Source organism: Pleurodeles waltl, chromosome 6 (assembly GCF_031143425.1).
Source record: "Pleurodeles waltl isolate 20211129_DDA chromosome 6, aPleWal1.hap1.20221129, whole genome shotgun sequence".
Classification (NCBI taxonomy): Eukaryota; Metazoa; Chordata; class Amphibia; order Caudata; family Salamandridae; genus Pleurodeles; species Pleurodeles waltl.
Window position 1 is genome coordinate 1,670,693,175 of NC_090445.1, and position 21,538 is coordinate 1,670,714,712.

Consider the following 21,538-nt stretch of genomic DNA (forward strand, 5'->3'; position numbering starts at 1 on the left):
GTCTGATAATTTTTGCTGTGATTTGTAAGGATATGTTTTCATTTTGTGCCCATGTTCCATCTTGTGTCCTGTTTTTGTTTTCTTTCCCCAAGGGACAGGACATAATTTGTTCTACTGCTTACTTTACATTTTGTGTTCTTACTTTTTAATGCAGCTGACTACTTATCCCTCTGGCTTTGCTGTATAAATAATGCCAGTCCCAGTGCCTCATCCCTTATGTCTCACTTGGCTGTGAGCAAACCTAGCTTGGCTCTTTGTCTTTATAGCGCTGTTGCACTGAGTACTGCGCTTCCTGAAGAAACAGCAGGAAGGCTTATTTGGCAAGATTGTAAAAGGTTAGGATTACATTTTTTCTTGGAATTGAAAGTTAATGAAAGTCTTCTTGTAAGAGGCTGTCTACATCCCCCTCTTCGAGATGGCTCAATTGCTTTGCACAGAACTGGACAGTTCAACCAATATTCAGTGAAGCAGTGAAAAGAAGATTAATGCACTCATGTTTCGTTGCTTAATGAGTCCTTTGCATTGCTTTGTTTTCCAAAAATTGAGTGGCTTTCCTATCTGAAAGTACAAATCAAATCTTTTTGTAACTTCCTCTTTCAGTAGTACTTTTTAAAAATGTATTGAGTTTTTATTGGAGTTTTCAAGAGTAAAACAATCCACTGCTCATTGAACAATATAAATGTGTAGATGGCACATCCTAATGGAATTGAACTTGAGAGGATAGTAGGGCTCGAGAAATCTACTCGACACTCGCTATGACAAGTTTTATTTTATGAGGTTGAGCTATTTTTAGATCCTACTTGCCCCTTCTGGTGAACTGAATTAGTAATTAAGATGCCTTTTAAATCTTATTCTTGTCACATTTGATCTGTGTTCAGAGACAGAGGTCAAAAGTCAGTTTGTCTTCTTGCAATGCAAATACTTTTCCTTGTGACTGCAGAGTTCCAGGATTTTGTAAGGTTCCCCAGCTACATGACGGTTTCCCCAAAAATAGGGATGTTTGGTATCAAACATCTCGTATTAATAAATCCTCACTGACTCCAGTGATGGATTTATTAATACATGCACTCAGAGGGAACCTTGGAGGTCCCCCCCTGAAAATCTACCAACTGCTGATGGGTTATCTGAGTAGTTCTAGCCAGCCTGCCACCAACAGATGAATTTCTGACCCCCTGGGGTGAGATCCTTGGGTCTCTGGAGGTCAGGAACAAACTCCTGCTCTGACAGGGTTGTTACACACTCCTCCCAACAGGATCTCCTGCAAATCTGCATTCCAAGGCAGGAAGCTTCGAAAGAACCCAATGCTGATCTGGCATTCTGAACCTTTTTTAATCCCCATCAAATAACTTAATTTATCTACTACTCGTCCAGGATTTTGTAAGGTGAGCTGTCTGACCTATGTGAAATGTAAGGGTGTTGGTATCAGGTTTTTCCTAACACACAACATTTATATAACTAGGTCAGCTTTACAAACATTTCAAAATATATTCCAGTAGCTGTGAAAGACCATTTTTTTGTACTTCTGTGTGATAAAAAAATATTTTAATAGGTTAAAAAAAAATCAGAACACTTTACTTGATGTGCAAATGATAAATGTTTTTCTGAAACTCACTTTTCACAGATTACTGTTAATACACTATATAGTTTTATCAGTAAAGCTGCAAATTAGTGGGGAGTTTGTTTGATATTTCTTGCAAATGCACTGTCTGTAAAGGACAGGGCACTACAACATCATGCTTTAGTAATATATTAAAAGTGAGTGTTTAAACATAAACTGAGAAAGACTTGCCCTGATGGCAAAGCTATTAGTAAACGAAGAGGCAAGTCATGCACGGATCATGTATACCCTATATGTGGGCTAGATGTATTATATACATGGAGCAAATGTTTAGTGTATTTTATCAAACAGAAGAGGATTTTTTTTACAGCAGAAATGCTGAACTCACATATTTGAAGGTGCACTCATGCGAGAATGAAGGAAAAAGGTGACTGTAAAATACAATATTTGTGTAGGATCACACAATTTGAGACCCATTTCCGGGTCAAGTACATTACAGTTAAGTGAAGCTGATTATTCAAGCTGGTATCATTTTTATGATTTTTCAAGGCCTGGATTGTGATTACATCTTTGACATATTATACAAGAGTGGTAGGAAACAAACAATATGAAGCTGTCCTGTGCTAAATTCAAGCAAGATTAAGTAATATGAGCATAAGAGAACCAAATGTCTTTGAAAGAACAAGGTCTTGTTGCGAGATGTCAAAGAGTTTGCGTGCAATGTCAAATGTGTATAAAGGAAGGAAAATTTAAGGGGACAGTGTTAAAGAAAGAAAAATAGGTAAAGGAGATAAGAGACAGACAAGAACATAAAGTGGTGTGTCTCCAGGGTAGAGGTGAAGGGGTAGAAAGATGATCAGTCAGAGCCGGAAAGAGCAGATGGAGGTTGAGTCTGTTGTAAAAATAGTTCTAAAGTGTTTACATTTTTCTGGGGAATAGTGGGGGACCTCTGGATTTATATTGAAAAATATGAGTACTATGAGTATATGTCACCCAAGCCCATTAGGTGTGAAAAGAGACAAGTTTGGAAGATTTCCAGTCTAGCAGAATTACATTTATAGCAATTGTCAATAGTAAGTCAAAGAGTTCAAAATCAGTGGCCGAGGGGACCAAACAAGATGAAACTGTGTGAGGACCCAAAATTATAGTAGGGAAATCAAGGTTTAGGTTCATTCTAAATATGCAGTTAAGTTGTTTCATGATTTGCTCACAGAATGGGGTAAGACATTTGTATTTAAAGAACATGTGTTCAAGGTTGCCACAAGTTCCACTGTAGAACCAACATAAGATAGAACATCATAGCTTTAGTCTGTTTAGTTAGTCTGTTGCTTATCAGTAGTACGTCATGAACAATGTCAAGCACTTGGTGGTATTTTCAGAGACAATGTCAAGTGTTTCTACATTTTGATGGCTCATCTGATTTTCTAAACATATTAATACCATATGCATGTAATTTGTGTAGTGCTAACCCAATTGGGAAGAGAGAATCTGGGTTCTGACATGATACCGTTTTGGTTACAGTGAAGCAAAATATTGATGTTACAAATTTGAACTATACTGGTTTCACAAAGTATACTTTTGATTTTGCTAGACATGCTGCATTCATAGTTGAGGTAACGTTTCAGTGCATGCATTGGGTATCTACTCACCCCTTGAATCACTCTTTCTCTTCATGGCCTGCCTAGATTTCCTATATGCAGTACTTTGCCCTTTCTGCTTTTTACCATCTAGTGTGTCATATAGCAGTGTGATTGCCAACAGTCTTGTCTTTCTTCCTTGTGGTTCCCAGTTAGGTGGGCATACTGTTGTCATGTCCATGCTTCATCATTGTTAGGTTTCTCATCTCTCTCACCACATGTATTTTGATGTATGCTGATTCAGGAAGGTATTTGATCCAGCCTACACGTGAGAGCCTAATTCTGCTTTTTCAACGCCATGGCTCTTAGGTTTTGTAAATATTGGTGCTACGTTCATGAAGGTTTGTTTCTCCAGCTGACATTCTGGACCTTTTCTAGTGCCCATCAAATGACTTAGTTTCTCTGCTACACGTCCTCCTCTATCAAATTCAGCAACATTACACCAGTCATCCACAATCTGCAATGCCTGCCCATGGAAGGGAGGATAACATTCATAATGAGTTGCCTTGCTTATAAAGCCATCCCTCTGAATCATTCCTTTACATTGTGCCTGTCTTTTCTACATCTCGGAAGTCCAAAGAGAACTGACGATCAAACTCCCTACTCTTTTCAACACCAAAGTTCAAAACCTATCTACGGTAGCACAAATCTCCTCTGGTGCTGGCGACTCAAGCTCATGTGACAGCTTTCCGACCCTGCGTTGTGTCGGATGATGCCGGGCAGAGCCTCTGACAATATGCAATTCAATCCAACACTGGTTCTCACTTTCTAAAAAAAGAAAGTGAGGACTTATTTATATAACTACTGTAGGAAGATGTGTTCTGGTTGCAGAACCCCCACACACACACTTTTTGCCTGGCTTTTGGTATAATTTTGACTGAAGTGCACTGGGTTTCTGCTAACCAGGTCCCCAGTGCCAGTGTTCCTTCACCAAAACAAGACACCTGGTCACTTGACTCCCAAGTGGCCAGGCCCTTTAGCACCTATGTAAGTCTCTAGTAAATGGTACCTCTGGTACCTAGGGTCTAGGTACTAAAGAGGGTCCCTAAGAGCTGCAGCATAACTAGTGCCACTCTAAGGGACCCAGCACCAAACTCATGCAGACTGCCACTGCAGGTTGTGTGAAAAGGTGCTCCAAAAAGCGAAAAACGACCCCCAACACTGCCTGTAATATTTGTACATCACCCCTACAGCTGGCCTTACAGCCCTAAGGCAGGGTACATTATATTACAGGTGAAGGCATATCTGCATGAGCAAATATGCCGCTACTATGTCTTTGTCGATTCTTAAACATAGTAAGGGAACAGAGTAGTCTTTTTAATTGCATGTGCTGGACACTGGTCAATACGAGTTCCCCAGCTACACGACGGTTTCCCCCAAAATAGGGATGTTTGGTATCAAACATCTCGTATTAATAAATCCTCACTGACTCCAAGGATGGATTTATTAATACATGCACTCAGAGGGAACCTTGGAGGTCCCCCCCTGAAAATCTACCAACTGCTGATGGGTTAACTGAGTAGTTCTAGCCAGCCTGCCACCAACAGATGAATTTCTGACCCCCCCTGTGGTGAGATCCTTGGGTCTCTGGAGGTCAGGAACAAACTCCTGCTCTGACAGGGTTGTTACACACTCCTCCCAACAGGATCTCCTGCAAATCTGCATTCCAAGGCAGGAAGCTTCGATAGAACCCAATGCTGATCTGGCATTCTGAACCTTTCTAGTCCCCATCAAATAGCTTAATTTATCTACTACTCGTCCTCAATAAAATTCTGCCACCCCTCCCCCTTCCCCTCCCCCCCCCCCCCCCAATCCCCAGTGAGGGCGCACAATGTATGGCTAAATGAAATACTAAATATCAGTGTAGAGTGCAACCATCATTTTTTTTATTTTTATCACTGAACACCCTTTTCGCAGTTAAAACCACCGATTTAGCTAGTATTCGGAAAGTGTCCTACATAATATTGATATAGTGTATTGATATTATGTCACAGTTCTGTATTGTAGCAGTTTCTGAATACACTTTCTATTATAAATATACTTTCTATTTTATTTAGCTTATTTTGCAAGTCAGGAACCATGTTCAATGTGAAGAACAAATGTATGAAGAATTGGCAGCTAAACTGAAAGACCAGAAGCAAGTGTTGGAGAGAGAGCTGGCAAGCAAGCAGAGCACGCTGGAGCAGGTGACGGACAAAGTGTCCATTCTGGACGAACGGATCCTAAAATATCAGAAAGAAGAAAAATGGTGCACAGCCCTGGAGGATTCTCTCACGAAAGCTAGTAAGCTCTATGCATATTAACATGTAACCATGCAAATAGAGAATTTTAATACAAAAGAATATATCATATTATACACATAGACATATAAACATATATACACAACATGTAGAAAAAGAATGAAAAGCCATCAGCCTACACATAAACATATAAACATATATACACAAAATGTAGAAAAAGAATGAAAAGCCATCAGCCGACACGTGTTTCGTCCTGACTGGACTTCTTCAAGGCTGAGAGAATCACAACATATAACAATCAATTATAACAAATATATATATACAATATATACAAATATTAAAATAAATACACATCCAATATTTTATCCTTTCCCTTTCCAAAATACAAAAAACTGATAAATTCTTTGGTCAATTAAGTACACAAGCTCTTAAAAGTGCATATTATTTATACTATTTCTCTTGGTTTGAAGCTAAACAAGAAACTTCAGAGAAAAGGAAGAAAACCACCACCACAACCTCAGTGGTGAAGTGTTTATTTGAAGTATCCAACAATATATTTCCCATGTCCCCAAGGATAGGTCTGTTGAAGCCATAGCGATAGTTAGCCATGCAACATGCAAGCCCAAGTGTAAATGAATTTCTTTTTCGTTGGCATTTGATCAATTTATGTCTACAATTTCTTTTCTTTCAAACGTAAACTACTTATAGCCCAGAATAACCCCTCATTGTGTAATGGTGAGGAAAGAGAGTCTAATAAATATATACCTTTATTTGCTTCTATGTCCGTATAATCATATACCATTTATCATCCTCTATGAAGAAGGAGGGGGAACGTGATAATTTAGTTACTCCCATTTCACTTGGCAAAATTTAGGGAATGCCAATAAAGTGTACTGTAGTGCAATTACTGACCTGTTTTAATCATAATCAGTCACTTCCTTGCTGTCTTCAAAATGAATCTAAATTACAGGAACCGTAAACCTCATGTATTGAGGAACCAACTGAAATATAAATAATTACAATAAATCCAATGTCCTCCCTAAAAGGAACTCAATTCCTATGTGATCATCTTTTATACCAATGTCTCCACACTATCCTGGTAATGGAGCCAGCATTCTAATAGTGCTCCGTTTTTCATTGAATTCGCAAATCTCATGTATTAAGGAACCAATTGAAATTCAAATAATTACAATAAATCCAATTTCCTCCCTAAAAGGACCTCAATTCCTATATAATCATTTTTTATACCAATGTCTCCACACTATCCTGGTAATGGAGCCAGCATTCTAATAATGCTCCATTTTTCATTGAATTACATAGAATACATTTCCCAAACTTCTACCATACACTTACCTATATGCCTCTCTCTCTGTTCTTAAATCTCGTCCCTGTTCTATTTCCCGATGTATCTCAGCGAGAGCATCGAGGGCCTCTGTACCTCGTCTCACTCTCCCCGACTTTTCCAAAGGAAGTGTACATCCCTCGCCGGCATTTTGCGCGCCACATTAGTACTCAAACCGAGTTCATTAGCACTAACAACGGACAGAAGCTTACCCATAGAACCATGGCGGCCATTTTGAAGTGGTTCCTATTGAGTGAAAACTAACACAAAGTCAGGACGAAATCTCGTCTATATCGTATGTAGACATTCTAAGACGACGATTTCAATACTTCAAATCCTTCGCCGTTATTTTAAACACCGCGTTAGCACTTCAACATAATTCATTAGCCGGAGAAGAAAGAAAAAGCACCTGCCTATGGAACCGCGGCGGCCATTTTGAAGTGGTTCATATTTTGTAAATATTACCCCCCAATAAAGACAAATTGTCACCTATTTGCCAACCAAAGAAATACATTTTCAACCACCCAATATCATGATGGTAAAGCAATTTCTACCCCCAGTATGTACACAAATGTCACCTCAGTGAACATATAGAGTGAAGTCGTAACCGGTCTTCCCAACATATAGAAAATTCAAATGAGAAGGGAAAGAACCCTCCCTATCTTTCAAGGACACGAAATAGAAAGGATATTGACAAAGTTAGTGACTCATATCATTTGTGTGTTGTTCTACATTCATAGTATGCCAAATGGATATATTCAGAGGAAATGGTACAACTCATCATCCAAATTCATGCCCATTTCAATCGTTCTTAATTTGATAATCCATTTTGCTTCATTTTTACGCAAGTCCAATGTTCTGTTGCCACCCCTAGCGTTCACCGGGATTTGATTTATACCCATATATTTTATTAATGGAACCTCAGTTACTGGATGTTTATCTTTAACATGCCGTACTAGCGGTGATGCTATGTCATAATTTCTTAGGGCTCTGATATGTTCTTGAATACGTTCCTTCAAAGGCCTTATTGTGCTGCCCACATATATCTGGCCACATATGCATTCCAATATGTATACCACAAATTTCGTATTGCAGTTAATAAAAGTGGAGATTTTATATTTGTCACTACCATTGTAGCTGAATTCAGTGGTTTTATGCAATGCCATACTGCACATATTACAATTACCACACCTATAGAAACCCGCAATTTTATTCGGAAGCCATGTTGTTTTACTTTCCATTAGAGGTGGTAAGAAACTTTTACAGACTTCATTTCTGATAGTTTTACCTCTTTTATGAATCATTTTAGGTTTCTTAGGAAGTAAAGCAGCAAGTGTTTCATCTGTCTGTAGAACATTCCAATGTTTACATAGAATGTGATATATATTGTGACTGTTTTGGCTATATGCCGTACAAAAACTCATTGCTCTGTATGGTGAACTGTCTCGCATCTTTGTCTTTTGACCCAGTAGGGTGGTTCTACATGTTTGATCAATCTTTTTCCTTGCTGTTTTGATGACACGCTTGGAATAGCCTCTCTGTGTGAATCTATCTTCCAATTTATTTAGTTCTATGTTGCATACATTGGGATCGCTGCAATTTCTTTTCAATCTGGTCATTTCCCCAAATGGGATGGCTGAAATTTGACTTTTAGGATGCGCACTTTCTGCATGTAATACCGAATTGCAGGCTGTTGGTTTGCGGTAAACTTTCGTATGAATCTTATTATCTGTGACGGATATCTCTAGATCTAAAAAACAGACTTTGTTCTTGCTGAATTCATACGTCATTTTAATATTGAAGATGTTACAATTAATGTATTCATAGAATTCCTTTAATAGTTGTTCCGATCCAGTCCAGATCATTAAAACATCATCAATATATCTTCCCCAGAAGAAAATGTTGTCGGTAAATACAGAGGGGCCCTTCTTCCAAACATGTATTGCTTCAAAGAAGCCCATATATATATTCGCATATGAAGGAGAGAACCGTGAACCCATAGCTACTCCTTGTGCTTGCTTGAACCACTGCCCCTCATGTAAAAATACATTGTTTTCCAATGTAAATTCAATCATACATAGTATCATATCAGTATGTTCCATGTATGATGCAGATCTCTCAGACAGAAAATGCCGTACTGCTTGTAAGCCCTTATCTTTAGGAATACATGTGTATAAGGAAGATACATCTAAGGTAACCAGCATCATCTCTGGAGTCCAGTTCACGTCCTCCAGCTTACAAAGAACATCCTTCGTGTCCTGTAGATATGAAGGAATGTTTTTCACAACAGGCTGCAGATAGCTATCAATGAACTCGGAAAGTCTCTCCGTAGGCGCTCCTATTCCCGATATTATGGGTCTGCCTGGTGGTGAAATGGCACTCTTATGTAGTTTAGGTAATACATATATACAAGGTGATGTAGGATAAGGATTGAAGATATATTTGAATTCAAAATCAGAAATTAACCCCTGATTGCACCATAAGAATAATAGTTTTTCCAATTCATCAACAATCTTTTTAATGGGATTACATTGCAATTTAATATATGCTCTACTATCAGATAGTTGTCTATCTATTTCTTGAACATAGTCTGCTCTATCTAAAATCACAATGTTTCCCCCCTTGTCTGCCTCTTTAATCACTATATCGTGATTACTTCCTAGTTCCTTGAGAGCCAATCTCTGTTTATTTGTTATATTAAACGATTTGTGAAAGTTGCCACTTTTAATTTGTTTTTGTAGTTTGCACAAATCTTCTTTCACCAATCTCCCAAATACTTCTATGACATTGTTACTGGGTAATTTGGGGGTAAAGCTAGATTTAGGTTTGAGGCCACTATTTAAAGATGTACCCTGAACAATTTTGAGGTCATTTAATAGGTCTAGCCTGTCCATGTTGTTATCATCCATATTTTCTAAGGTGAGTAAAAGTTCAATGTCTGCAATATCTTTGATAGTATAATTACTCACTGTAGTACTCATTGTGGTATCTAAAATTGTCTCTGTATGCTTTTCTGTCTTGTCTGCAAAATATTTTTTGAGTTTTAACTGTCGAAGAAATTTAAAAAAGTCAATGTGTACTTGCGTCATGTCACAAAGATTAGACACACAAAAACCCAATCCTTTGCCTAACACCTTAAGTTGTTCTTCAGTAAGAATATGTTTGGATAAATTCACAATCGAAATGCTGCTACAATCCTGCGCAGCATCTACTAACTTTTTGTTAGATGCCAATATAAATTGTTCTTGATTCTGCTCCTTGCTGCTCTGGTTTGCATCCCTATAGCTGATTGGTTTTTGACCTCCTCTTCTCCTTTTGCCTCTACGTGTTTTGGCCTTGCATTTTGAAAAGGCTGGTTGTAAGCATTTCTCTTGTTTCCTAGTCTGTACCTTTTTGCTTCCTGTAAAAAACTATTGGTGGGCATTTGGTCATCATTGGAATTTGAATTGGTATTATCACTTGATATGCTAGTGCTATCTGATTCATCTGATGTTATTGAAAAATCCGATTCATGGGTCACCACTCCCAATGTGCCCTTCTCATTTGTAGCTTGTCCTTTGTGAATGAAATTATCAAATTTCCTAGCGAACGTATAAATTCTGCCACTTTCATAATCTCTATCATCTCTTCGTAATTTTGCCATTTTTTTATTCCTGATATACAACTGATGTTTATCAAGCACTTCTTTCAAAATCTTGTCATTTTTTATTTTAACATCTGGCAAATTTAGGGCCTTGATTTCATTTTCTAATTCCTGTATGTCTTTTAATAATTTTTCCCTTTTTTCCTCCGCATGTTGTATTAAAATTGTCATCATACCTTTCGAAGTCTCGAAGAGCAATTGTTCCCACTCCAGCATGTGTTTAACCGACAAGTCGTCAAAAGTAGGGAATATAATTACTCTCAGGCCCCGAGGGACCTTTTTTTCTGTGATGTATTTTTGTAAAACTGTGGCATCCCACCATCGAGATAATTCCTGTTTTTCAATTTTTCTAAATGTAGATATTTAGATCTCATACCTTCTGGGCAATTACCTATTCCTTGGGAAACATTACTAGTATTTGGAGTATGTGAGAACATAGCATGAAAGATCTTGTCTCTCTCATCATCAAACATTGCCATTTTTTCGGAGTGCCTATTCAGCAACCCCTGCAGTATTAATCTAGTACTTTACGAAGTGCAAATAATCAATATGAACATATACAATCAACAACAAAAGGCAACTCATAACTTGAAATAAATGCACATTCTAAACATATAGGAAAAAACTTTTGAGTGCTCATACACTGACACACATCGTTGCCTTGATATGTACTTCCGGGTTTACAATAGTAGACCCGTTTTAATAATGAACAAACAATTCAGTGGGGCACATCAACAATCAATGTCTAAACTATTATATTATCAAAATGAGATGACATGAGAGAATCTAGTATGATCAAACTAAATTTCTAATTGATAAATCTTCCTTTTCTGAAATAAACAATAACTAACCAAAGAGAAAAACCATGTACTCATATAAAACTAACCAAACAGAAATGTCCATGCAAATAGAGAATTTTAATACAAAAGAATATATCATATTATACACATAGACATATAAACATATATACACAACATGTAGAAAAAGAATGAAAAGCCATCAGCCTACACATAAACATATAAACATATATACACAAAATGTAGAAAAAGAATGAAAAGCCATCAGCCGACACGTGTTTCGTCCTGACTGGACTTCTTCAAGGCTGAGAGAATCACAACATATAACAATCAATTATAACAAATATATATATACAATATATACAAATATTAAAATAAATACACATCCAATATTTTATCCTTTCCCTTTCCAAAATACAAAAAACTGATAAATTCTTTGGTCAATTAAGTACACAAGCTCTTAAAAGTGCATATTATTTATACTATTTCTCTTGGTTTGAAGCTAAACAAGAAACTTCAGAGAAAAGGAAGAAAACCACCACCACAACCTCAGTGGTGAAGTGTTTATTTGAAGTATCCAACAATATATTTCCATTGGATTTATTGTAATTATTTATATTTCAGTTGGTTCCTCAATACATGAGGTTTACGGTTCCTGTAATTTAGATTCATTTTGAAGACAGCAAGGAAGTGACTGATTATGATTAAAACAGGTCAGTAATTGCACTACAGTACACTTTATTGGCATTCCCTAAATTTTGCCAAGTGAAATGGGAGTAACTAAATTATCACGTTCCCCCTCCTTCTTCATAGAGGATGATAAATGGTATATGATTATACGGACATAGAAGCAAATAAAGGTATATATTTATTAGACTCTCTTTCCTCACCATTACACAATGAGGGGTTATTCTGGGCTATAAGTAGTTTACGTTTGAAAGAAAAGAAATTGTAGACATAAATTGATCAAATGCCAACGAAAAAGAAATTCATTTACACTTGGGCTTGCATGTTGCATGGCTAACTATCGCTATGGCTTCAACAGACCTATCCTTGGGGACATGGGAAATATATTGTTGGATACTTCAAATAAACACTTCACCACTGAGGTTGTGGTGGTGGTTTTCTTCCTTTTCTCTGAAGTTTCTTGTTTAGCTTCAAACCAAGAGAAATAGTATAAATAATATGCACTTTTAAGAGCTTGTGTACTTAATTGACCAAAGAATTTATCAGTTTTTTGTATTTTGGAAAGGGAAAGGATAAAATATTGGATGTGTATTTATTTTAATATTTGTATATATTGTATATATATATTTGTTATAATTGATTGTTATATGTTGTGATTCTCTCAGCCTTGAAGAAGTCCAGTCAGGACGAAACACGTGTCGGCTGATGGCTTTTCATTCTTTTTCTACATTTTGTGTATATATGTTTATATGTTTATGTGTAGGCTGATGGCTTTTCATTCTTTTTCTACATGTTGTGTATATATGTTTATATGTCTATGTGTATAATATGATATATTCTTTTGTATTAAAATTCTCTATTTGCATGGACATTTCTGTTTGGTTAGTTTTATATGAGTACATGGTTTTTCTCTTTGGTTAGTTATTGTTTATTTCAGAAAAGGAAGATTTATCAATTAGAAATTTAGTTTGATCATACTAGATTCTCTCATGTCATCTCATTTTGATAATATAATAGTTTAGACATTGATTGTTGATGTGCCCCACTGAATTGTTTGTTCAAGTTGATGACTCCTGTTCAACTGTGAGAAAGAGATTTTCCACCCAAACGGGAGGTCAGGCAGCTGACATCCGCTCCTGACTGAAGTCCTGGAAAATTCCCCCTTGCTGCTGCCCAGGGACATCGTCTTATAAAGAAAAAGCCTGCTAACAGGCCCCTTAGTCAAAACATGCTGGCTACTGTACATCAGAGTGGGAACAGAACAAGAGTTGGAGAGTGGCCAAGTCTCCAAACCTTGCTTGTTCCCAGGGCTGAGTAGAGAGGAAAACACAAAATATACACTCTCTTATCACGCTAGGGTTCGGTGTGAACACAATACGAAAAACACAGCTTGGTCTACCATGTGGAAAATCACAGCTCATCTGCAATGTTGAACTCCACGTTAAAGCCAATAGGCAGCTAACCTAAATACAAAATGTAATGTCTAATGCCATGTTCAAGCCAATAGGCAGCTAAACTGAATACAACATGTAATGTCTTATGCCACGTTAAAGCCAATAGGCAGCTAAACTGAATACAACATGTAATGTGCTACTGGTGAACATTGAACAACTAATATGCGCAGTGGTGAAACACAAAGTCAGTGGTCAAACACAATTAATGGCATAACATTCAGCTCTTGAGGAATTTATACTCTCGAAGAAGTCAGTTGTATGCTGAACTGCAGTGAAAAAAGGAAGCATCCCTTGTGTATGACCTTTATGTTCGCTTGCTGGACCAGGCCTGCTTGTGCACCGGGTTGCCTCAACGAGTAGATAATGGATTTAGATTATTTTCGCCTGCAAGCTGTAGATAATGAAATGTCTGAAAAAATCTGACGCTAATAGTTGTCTGTGATTTGGAAGGATTTTGTACGTAGTGCTTGAGTGAAAATCTGTTCTTCAATACAGTAGCCCCAAAAATTTACCAGAATCATTCAAGGGTGTTTGACATTAGGATACAAATGCCCTGGCACTTCATGAGTGCACATAATTGTGAATTGTTTATGATGAGTCAGGACTGACATAAGTCTGGCTCAAAGTATAAAACAAATGCTTGACATTTTGACCGTCTTCCCAACCTTCGGGTATGCTGACAGTGTAAATTCAACCGGTATCCACCATCTCTTCCAGTTTGGCCTTCAGTTCACCTATTTCACCTTTTGATCTAACTTCTAAATTAGATGTATAAATTCTTACAAATATCCTTGAGATCATAAATCCTCTGCTCAGCTTGTTCCATACAAGCATTACACTGGATCAAGGTCTCATTTATGACATTTAATTGCTCTCCAATATCCTGGGCCTTAGCTTGTCAGCTCTCATTTCACAAATTTCAGCTAGAACTTTTTGCAGGGATAACATTTTCGCTGATGTGGAGGGTGGACGAATGGATGCCACTACATGCGTATCGTTCTGATGAGAACTCTGCACCTGCATCGATTGATCGGATTGTATCCAAGAATCGAGGAGCATTTGTGGGTTCAAACCCTCAGCAGTAGAAATATCTGACTCCTTACTATAGGCATCTAAAAGAAGTGTCCAGCCTTATTGGCCTAGCAACATCTAAGACACTACTGTCTTCATTCAGACTTCAGAGCTGGCTCAGGCTTCTCTTTGCAACCAGTTTTATGAATTTCCCCTCATGTTTTCCTGTCACTTATCATGCCTTTGAGTCCCTCAACACTTCCTCTATTGCCTAAATTTGTGATTTTGATGGATACTTCTAACTGCTGATTCCTCACCTTTACAATATCCCCAGGTGCCAAACTGGATCTGGAAGATTTTTCAGCATAGCCCTAGCATTCCAGTACATGGTGTAGTGCAGCTCCATGTGAATGCTGCTACGCCAGAAAAGTTCAGCTGGAACCTTATATAGTTGTGTCACAAGGATGCTTGTTGTAACTTTATTTCGGAACACAATATGCTCCCTGGAACTCAAGTGCCCAAAGAAAATTGTTTGTACCAATTTTCATATCTCTAAATTGTGGCCTTTTTTACGTTGAGCGCACAAGCGCTTTGACCTGTTGTAAGCATTATGGGCTTTTAACCACGCCCATGTCATGCCCATCACTTTTACTTGTTCATAAGCTTGCCCTTCAAAAATCCCTTGATGTCATTGGTAAATGCTTTACATTTGTCCTGCCTTTGGGGTGGGTTTGTTACCGCCTTGGGGACCGACCCTGTTACATGGATTATTGCACAATTGCTAATGTACATCAGCATGGGCAAACTATTTTTTTTGTCTCTTCCATTCGTGCTGCATAGCGGCCATGACGTTCACAGCACAAACAGGCACAACAGCGTGAACTGAACTCGATCGGCGGTATTGGAGTGCTGGTCACATTGTTTGCAGTTTCCTAATCAGAGTAATTTCTTGTGGCTCATCCCTTAAAACACTTGAAATTGGTAAATGCTTGACAGTAAAACGGAAATCCTCAAAGCAAAAGCGTCTCTCCCCGCACAGCGGGAGAGCTGATGCTACAATATTCACTGCACTCGGACAACTCAACCCATAATGCCTTGCAAGCATTCTTGCCCATAACTTTTGTCTACATCATCTTTGGGTCCCCACACAAGGTTAGTGGGGACCCCAAAATAATAACCTCTCCCACCATTCAGTGTCTGGTTAAGCTTGCTCATGGCTGGAACCTTTGTTTAACACCTGGGAATAGCTTGTTTGTAATATCATTGCTAAGGGCCTGCTACCCCTGAACATAAGTAATGCACTCTGCGCTCTAGGGGCTAAATAATTGGTTGCAATGCATTATTTATTGCCATTTTCTTTTTATGTTGCTATTCCTTCTAGGGGCTACTTATATAGTTACATGACCATGTTTCTTACAAATGCTGTTTTCATTGTGTTGTCCTCTAAGGGCTGTTCTAGACATTACAGTTAACATATTAAAATATTTGTGGCATGGAAACTTGTCCCATAGTGCTTTGCAGGGAATTACTTTTTCAAAACATTCTTGCTCATAACTCAGCCTGTGGTGGTCCTAGGACAAAGAGACCACCTTCACAAAATTGACCACAATGTCTACATCATCTCTGGGTCTCCACACTGTTAGTGGGACTTCAAAATAATAACTCCTACCACAGTTCGTTATCTTTTTAACCTCTCATGGCTGCAACATTTGTTTTACAGCTGGGAGAAGTTATGTTTCTTGGGCCTTATTTGTAGCTGTGAAAATCTGTAATGCACTACTTCCTCTAGGGGCTAAATATATGGTTACACTGCATTTCTTTCTCCCATTCTTTTTTTTATGTGGTTATGCTCTCTAAGGGATTACTGTATGGTTACTTGACCATGTTTCTCCCAAATGCTATTTTAATTGTGGTGTCCTCTAGGGGCTGTTCTGAGCATTGCTGTCAATACACTATATTATTTGCGGCACGAAAACTCGCCCCATAAAACTTTGCAGGGCATTGCTTTTACTAAACAGGTTTGCTCATAACTCCGCCTGTGGTGGTCCTAGAACAATGGGACCACCTTCAAAATGTTCTTTCTGTCTACATCATCTCTGAGTCCCAACACTAGGTTAGTGGGTACCCCAAAATAATAACCCCTCCCACCATTCTGTGTCGTTTAAGCTTTCTCATCGCTAGAACTTTTGTTTTACAGCTGGGAGAAGTTTTTTTTTAAAGGCCATGTTTGTGATATCATTGCAGTAGGGCAGCTGTCCCTAAAAACGTCCTCTAGAGGCTAAGTAAATGCTTACAATGCATTACTTTTGCCTGTATTTTTTCATTGGGTCATCCCCTCGAGGGGCTAACAATATGGTTACATGACCATGTTTCTCACAAATGATATGTTTCTTATAGTGCCCTCTAGGGGCTGTTTTGAGCATTACAGTCTAATGATAATCTCTCCTTATTACAATTATGACCATGATTCAGGCCAGCTTAAAATCCTTATTACACTATGACTGTTTAAACACTCCTGATATATTTGGGTGACCCGTCTAGTTTATTTCTCCTCTTTGGCTGTCTCGTGTCATTGTTTGGGGGACTTGTGTTAGACAGCCAGGAACTCTGATGGTGGGGTGGTGAAAGTGGTATTCCATTGGAATTAGCATGGCGGATTTAAATTACGATGCTTAATGGCAACAGTTTAATTTTTTTGCTCCAGATAGAGGAAGAAGGTCAATGGAAGTGCTTTAGTTATATGTAGGGCCACTGGAATTATATGGCAGGAAAGACGAAATTATGAGGCAGAGTTGACCAATTTATGTGGCAAGAAAAGTCCAGTTATGAATTTACAATAGCTCTAACTCAAGCAGATGTGAGACCTGTTGTATTGCAAATGCTTGTTTTAGATGGAAAAGCAGCTAATCCTTAGAACAGGGAAGTGGGAGGGCGGTGAGGTAACTGGTTAGATAGAATATTCACTAGAATGGGCGTCACCAAAGGTAAGTTGTTTGTTCTTCTGAAGTAACCACCTAATTGCTGATTTCTCACCATAAGAATAGATACAAAAGCAGTACTTCCCACAGTGATGAGCCTATGGAATGATTCGGACCAAAAAGTGCTGCAGAAGTACATGGCCAAAATGTCCTTCCCATCAGAGCTGGCTGCTGTCCTGGAAGCTGTGCTTCAAGCACTTGTGCACTAAGTCCATGTAGTAGCTTGACAAATATCCAGGACAGACGTAGCACATACCAGTACAGTAGTAGGAGCCTTGGCTCTGGTGCAGTGAGGCAGAACTCCCTCAGGGGGCTGCTCCTTGGCCAATGCCCTCTTTAACACTGCCTTGCATTTTTTTGCCTCCGAGAACCCCACAAAGAACAAACCGTCCACTCAATAGTTTTTGGTTTGATCAATGTAAAAACTCAGTGTGCTTTTGGGGTCTCTCCTCCTGTTCGAGGGGTTGGACAAATAATGTCAAAAGTGTGATAGACTGGCCGAAGTGAAAGGGTGTCACAACCTTTGATGGAAAGGCCATTCTAGTCCGCAATACCAGCTTGTCCTGGAAGAAGGTGGTGTAGGGCAGTTGTAATGAAAGATCTTGAAGCTTACTCATGCAACAAGTTGAGATGATAGCGAGTAAACTGTCTTCAGTGACGCAAGGGGTAGCTACTTATTAGCTAAAGCGTGTTACACATACAAAAAGATAGGACCAAGTTAAGGTCTCACTATGGCATCACAAAAGATTTTGCAGAACACAAATGGACCAAATCTTTGATGGAGCAAATCACTACAGATAATTTGAACAAAGACTGCTGGCCCGGTAACCGCAAAAAGGCCAAAATGGCCGACAGGTGAACTTTAACATTTCCAAACGCAAGTCCTTGCCGGTAACAAACAATAAAATATATGACAGCTTGGCCTGCAATGGGTCTGTGTTATGAGTGCCACACCGATTCACAAACTTGTCCCCTTCTTTCATAAACAAATTTTGAAGGACGCTTGGACACCAGGGTGACATCCACTACTTCAAGAGGTGGATTGTATGTAGTTAACTGCTGCTGTTCAATCTCCAATCATGAGGGTGTGGGTTGCTCGGGCCTGGGTGCAAGACCCTGCCTTTCTGCTGCAACCGAAGATTCTCCTAAAGTGGCAGTCTGGTTTGAGAACAGATACTTATGCCCAGAAATTCTGGGTACCACACACTCCTGGTCAATTCCAGACCCACAAGGAAGACTTGAGCCCAGTCATTTTTGATCTTCTTCAGAAATTGGGGTGGGGGAGGTAGCAGCAAGAAGGCATGTACAGGAGTCTGGTGCTCCACTGTAGGAGAATGCTTCTCCAAGAGAGAGCCTTCAGCGCACAAAAGTGTTGACACTGCGCGTTCTCATCGTTGGTGAAGTCATCGAGCTAGGGTTCTCCACCTTCCTGGAAGACGTCCAGTGCCACCTAGATTTTGCTGCCACTCGTGATACGCTAGGCATTGCCAGCTGAGTTTATCTGCCCTGGCTTTTAAGGATTCCACCTTTTGGTGTACTGCCAGGGAGCTGCCCTGACCGTCCAGCCAGTTCCAGAGGCATAGGGCCTCTTGGACAGAGTCCTGCTTGTTGCGGTACCACATGGCAGGTATGTTGTCCGTGAATACCCAAACCAGCCTCCACTTGATGGATTTCAGGAAAGCTTTCAACACCAAGCAAATGGCCCAGAACTCCAGCGAGTTAATGTGGAGTTGGGTCTCTACCACTTCTAGATGCCCTCTTGAACCTAGTAGTGATGTGTCTGTCATCACCGTCACCTCTAGGTAGGATAGGGAGAGGAATCTGCTACTGGCCTAGTTGCAGTCAGGCAGCCGCCACTGCAGATCGTTTGGACTCTACTATAAAATCTGGTTTGAATCTGGCAGGTTCTCTTGGTTCAAGTCCCACTGCAGATCGCGCATGTGCCACCTGATGTGGTCGACAATCAGGAGGCCACTAGACCCAGAAGCCTTAGTCATCCGCACTGAGACCCAGGAATGAGGCCATGATTGTGGCAGAATATGATATACGGACAGGCCGCTCGCCAACATCATCCGATCCCACGGCCTTAACATCGTCTCCTACGCAGATGACACACAACTGATCCTCGCACTCGCTAAGGACCACGCCACCGCCAAGACCAACCTCCACAACGGTCTTCACTCCATCGCCAACTGGATGGAGGTAAGCCGCCTCAAACTGAACTTGGATAAGACCAAGAACGTCATCCACGGCTCCAACAAATCAGCATGGAACGACTCCTGGTGGCCTGCTACTCTAGGAGCCGCTCCAACTCCCACCACCCACGCACGCAACCTCAGCTCCATACTGGACTCATCGCTCACTATGATCCAGCAAGTCAACGCCATCTCATCCTCATGTTTCAACACCCTCTGCATGCTTCGCAAGACCTTCAGATGGATCCCCATTGAAACCAGAAGGACGGTCACCCATGCCCTCGTTAGCAGCACACTGGACTATGGAAACGCACTCTACGCAGGAACAACGGCCAAGCTCCAGAGAACACGTCAGCACATTAAGAACGCCTCAGCACGACTCATCCTTAACCTCCCTCACCACGAACACATCTCAGCCCACCTCAAAGACCTCCACTGGCTCCCGGTCAACAAAAGGATCATCTTCAAACTCTTGATCCATGCTCACAAGGCTCTCCACAACGCCGGCCCTGCCTACCTGCACGAGCATCTCAGCTTCCATGTCCTGACACGTCAGCCCCGTTCCGCCAACCTCGCCCTCGCCACCGTACTCCCCCATCCACCGTACCACAATCGGCGGCAGATCCTTCTCCCACCTCGCCGCCAAGACCTGGAACTCCCTCCCCATCAACCTGCTTCTGACCTTCAGGAAGCGTCTCAAGACCTGGCTATTCAAGCAGTAGCACCCCCCCCCCCCCCATTCCCCTCCCAGCACCTTGAGACCCTATCAGGTGAGTAGCACACTTAACAAATGATTGATTGATTGAACACAAACAGCTCTTTAGGTAGAGCGGTCAGCACCAGTGTGGTGTTCCAACGCCATGCAGGGATGAGAGCCACAGGCGTTTCTCGTGATGGTCAAGCATGGTCAGGCATTGCTTATTTGATGTGTCTTGCCTTTTTAGCGATAAAGGCTGACTTTGCCCTCAACACGTCAAAGAAAATAGAGCCACAGCATGCATCCTCAGTCCCTCCACACCCACTAGGCAATATTTCCAATTTACCCTTTTGAGGCATCGTTAAGGGTTTTGCCTACTGGCAGTGCCCATGGCCACCATCCCAACGATAGGCACCCCAGTCCTCTCCAGGTTAAGGTAATAGATCTAGCAGATGCCTAAGCAGGGATAGCGAACCACCTAGTCCCCAGCTCCTCTGGCAGCAGTCTGCTAGCCTCTTTGGGTTTTGCACTCTACCACCCTGTGGGAGGCAGAATCCGGTATTTTTCGACAGTTAGCAAGCAAGATAGTCCAACAGGGTTGTGCCCACCGATTCCTTTCCATCGTACTGCATAATCCACCCACATGTGGGAGACATTAAGATCTGCTACGGAATGTTCAAGAAGGGGTGAGGGCCCATTCCACCAGAACTAAAGCTGCTATTACTGTGTAGGCATGTTGGGTGCCTGTCCTGAATATTTGTCAGGCAGCAACATTGGTATTAGTGCACATGTTCGCAAAACATTATTCGCGACCAGATCCTACGGATAGAGCATTTGGCTGTTTGGTCCTGTAGGATGTCATGGTCTGAGTCGTTCTGCAGACCCACCTAGGAGAAAGTTCTGCTTTGGTATCTGGTCTAAAGGTGAATAATCAGGGTTGGAAGTATCCATCAGAGAAGCAAGGTACTTCCCTTCGGTAATGCTCTTTTTGGATGATATTCTATCTGACTACAGGTGCCTCACCTTACTCCTACCTCCCCGTTCTGTGAAATGGCCTCTTCAACATCTAAAATAGTCCCATGTTAGAAATCAGCACATTTGTGCGAACATTTTTTTTGGGGGATCCTCATCTGAGGTCGCCGATGGTGTCCAAGAATAAACTGATGTCCGCGTGCATGGATTGCACCTTAATACGGTTGTAGCATTCACTTCCAGAGTGTAGCGGAGGCAACATGGAGCAGCACAACGCCATCTATTGGCACGCTGAAGCTATGTTGACAAATCTTCCAGAACCAGTCT

At 40.4% G+C, this 21,538-nt stretch overlaps 1 protein-coding gene across 3 annotated transcripts in view; it reads left to right on the forward strand.

Annotated features, from left to right (window-relative positions):
* The window catches only part of CNTRL (centriolin), a 579,099-nt gene that overhangs the window by 477,908 nt on the left and 79,653 nt on the right, over window positions 1–21,538 (forward strand). For all 3 annotated transcript variants that reach the window (XM_069241657.1, XM_069241658.1, XM_069241659.1), the window contains one exon: window positions 5,253–5,478. In XM_069241657.1, the coding sequence (XP_069097758.1) occupies window positions 5,253–5,478 (226 nt within the window). The remainder of the gene's footprint in view (window positions 1–5,252; window positions 5,479–21,538) is intronic.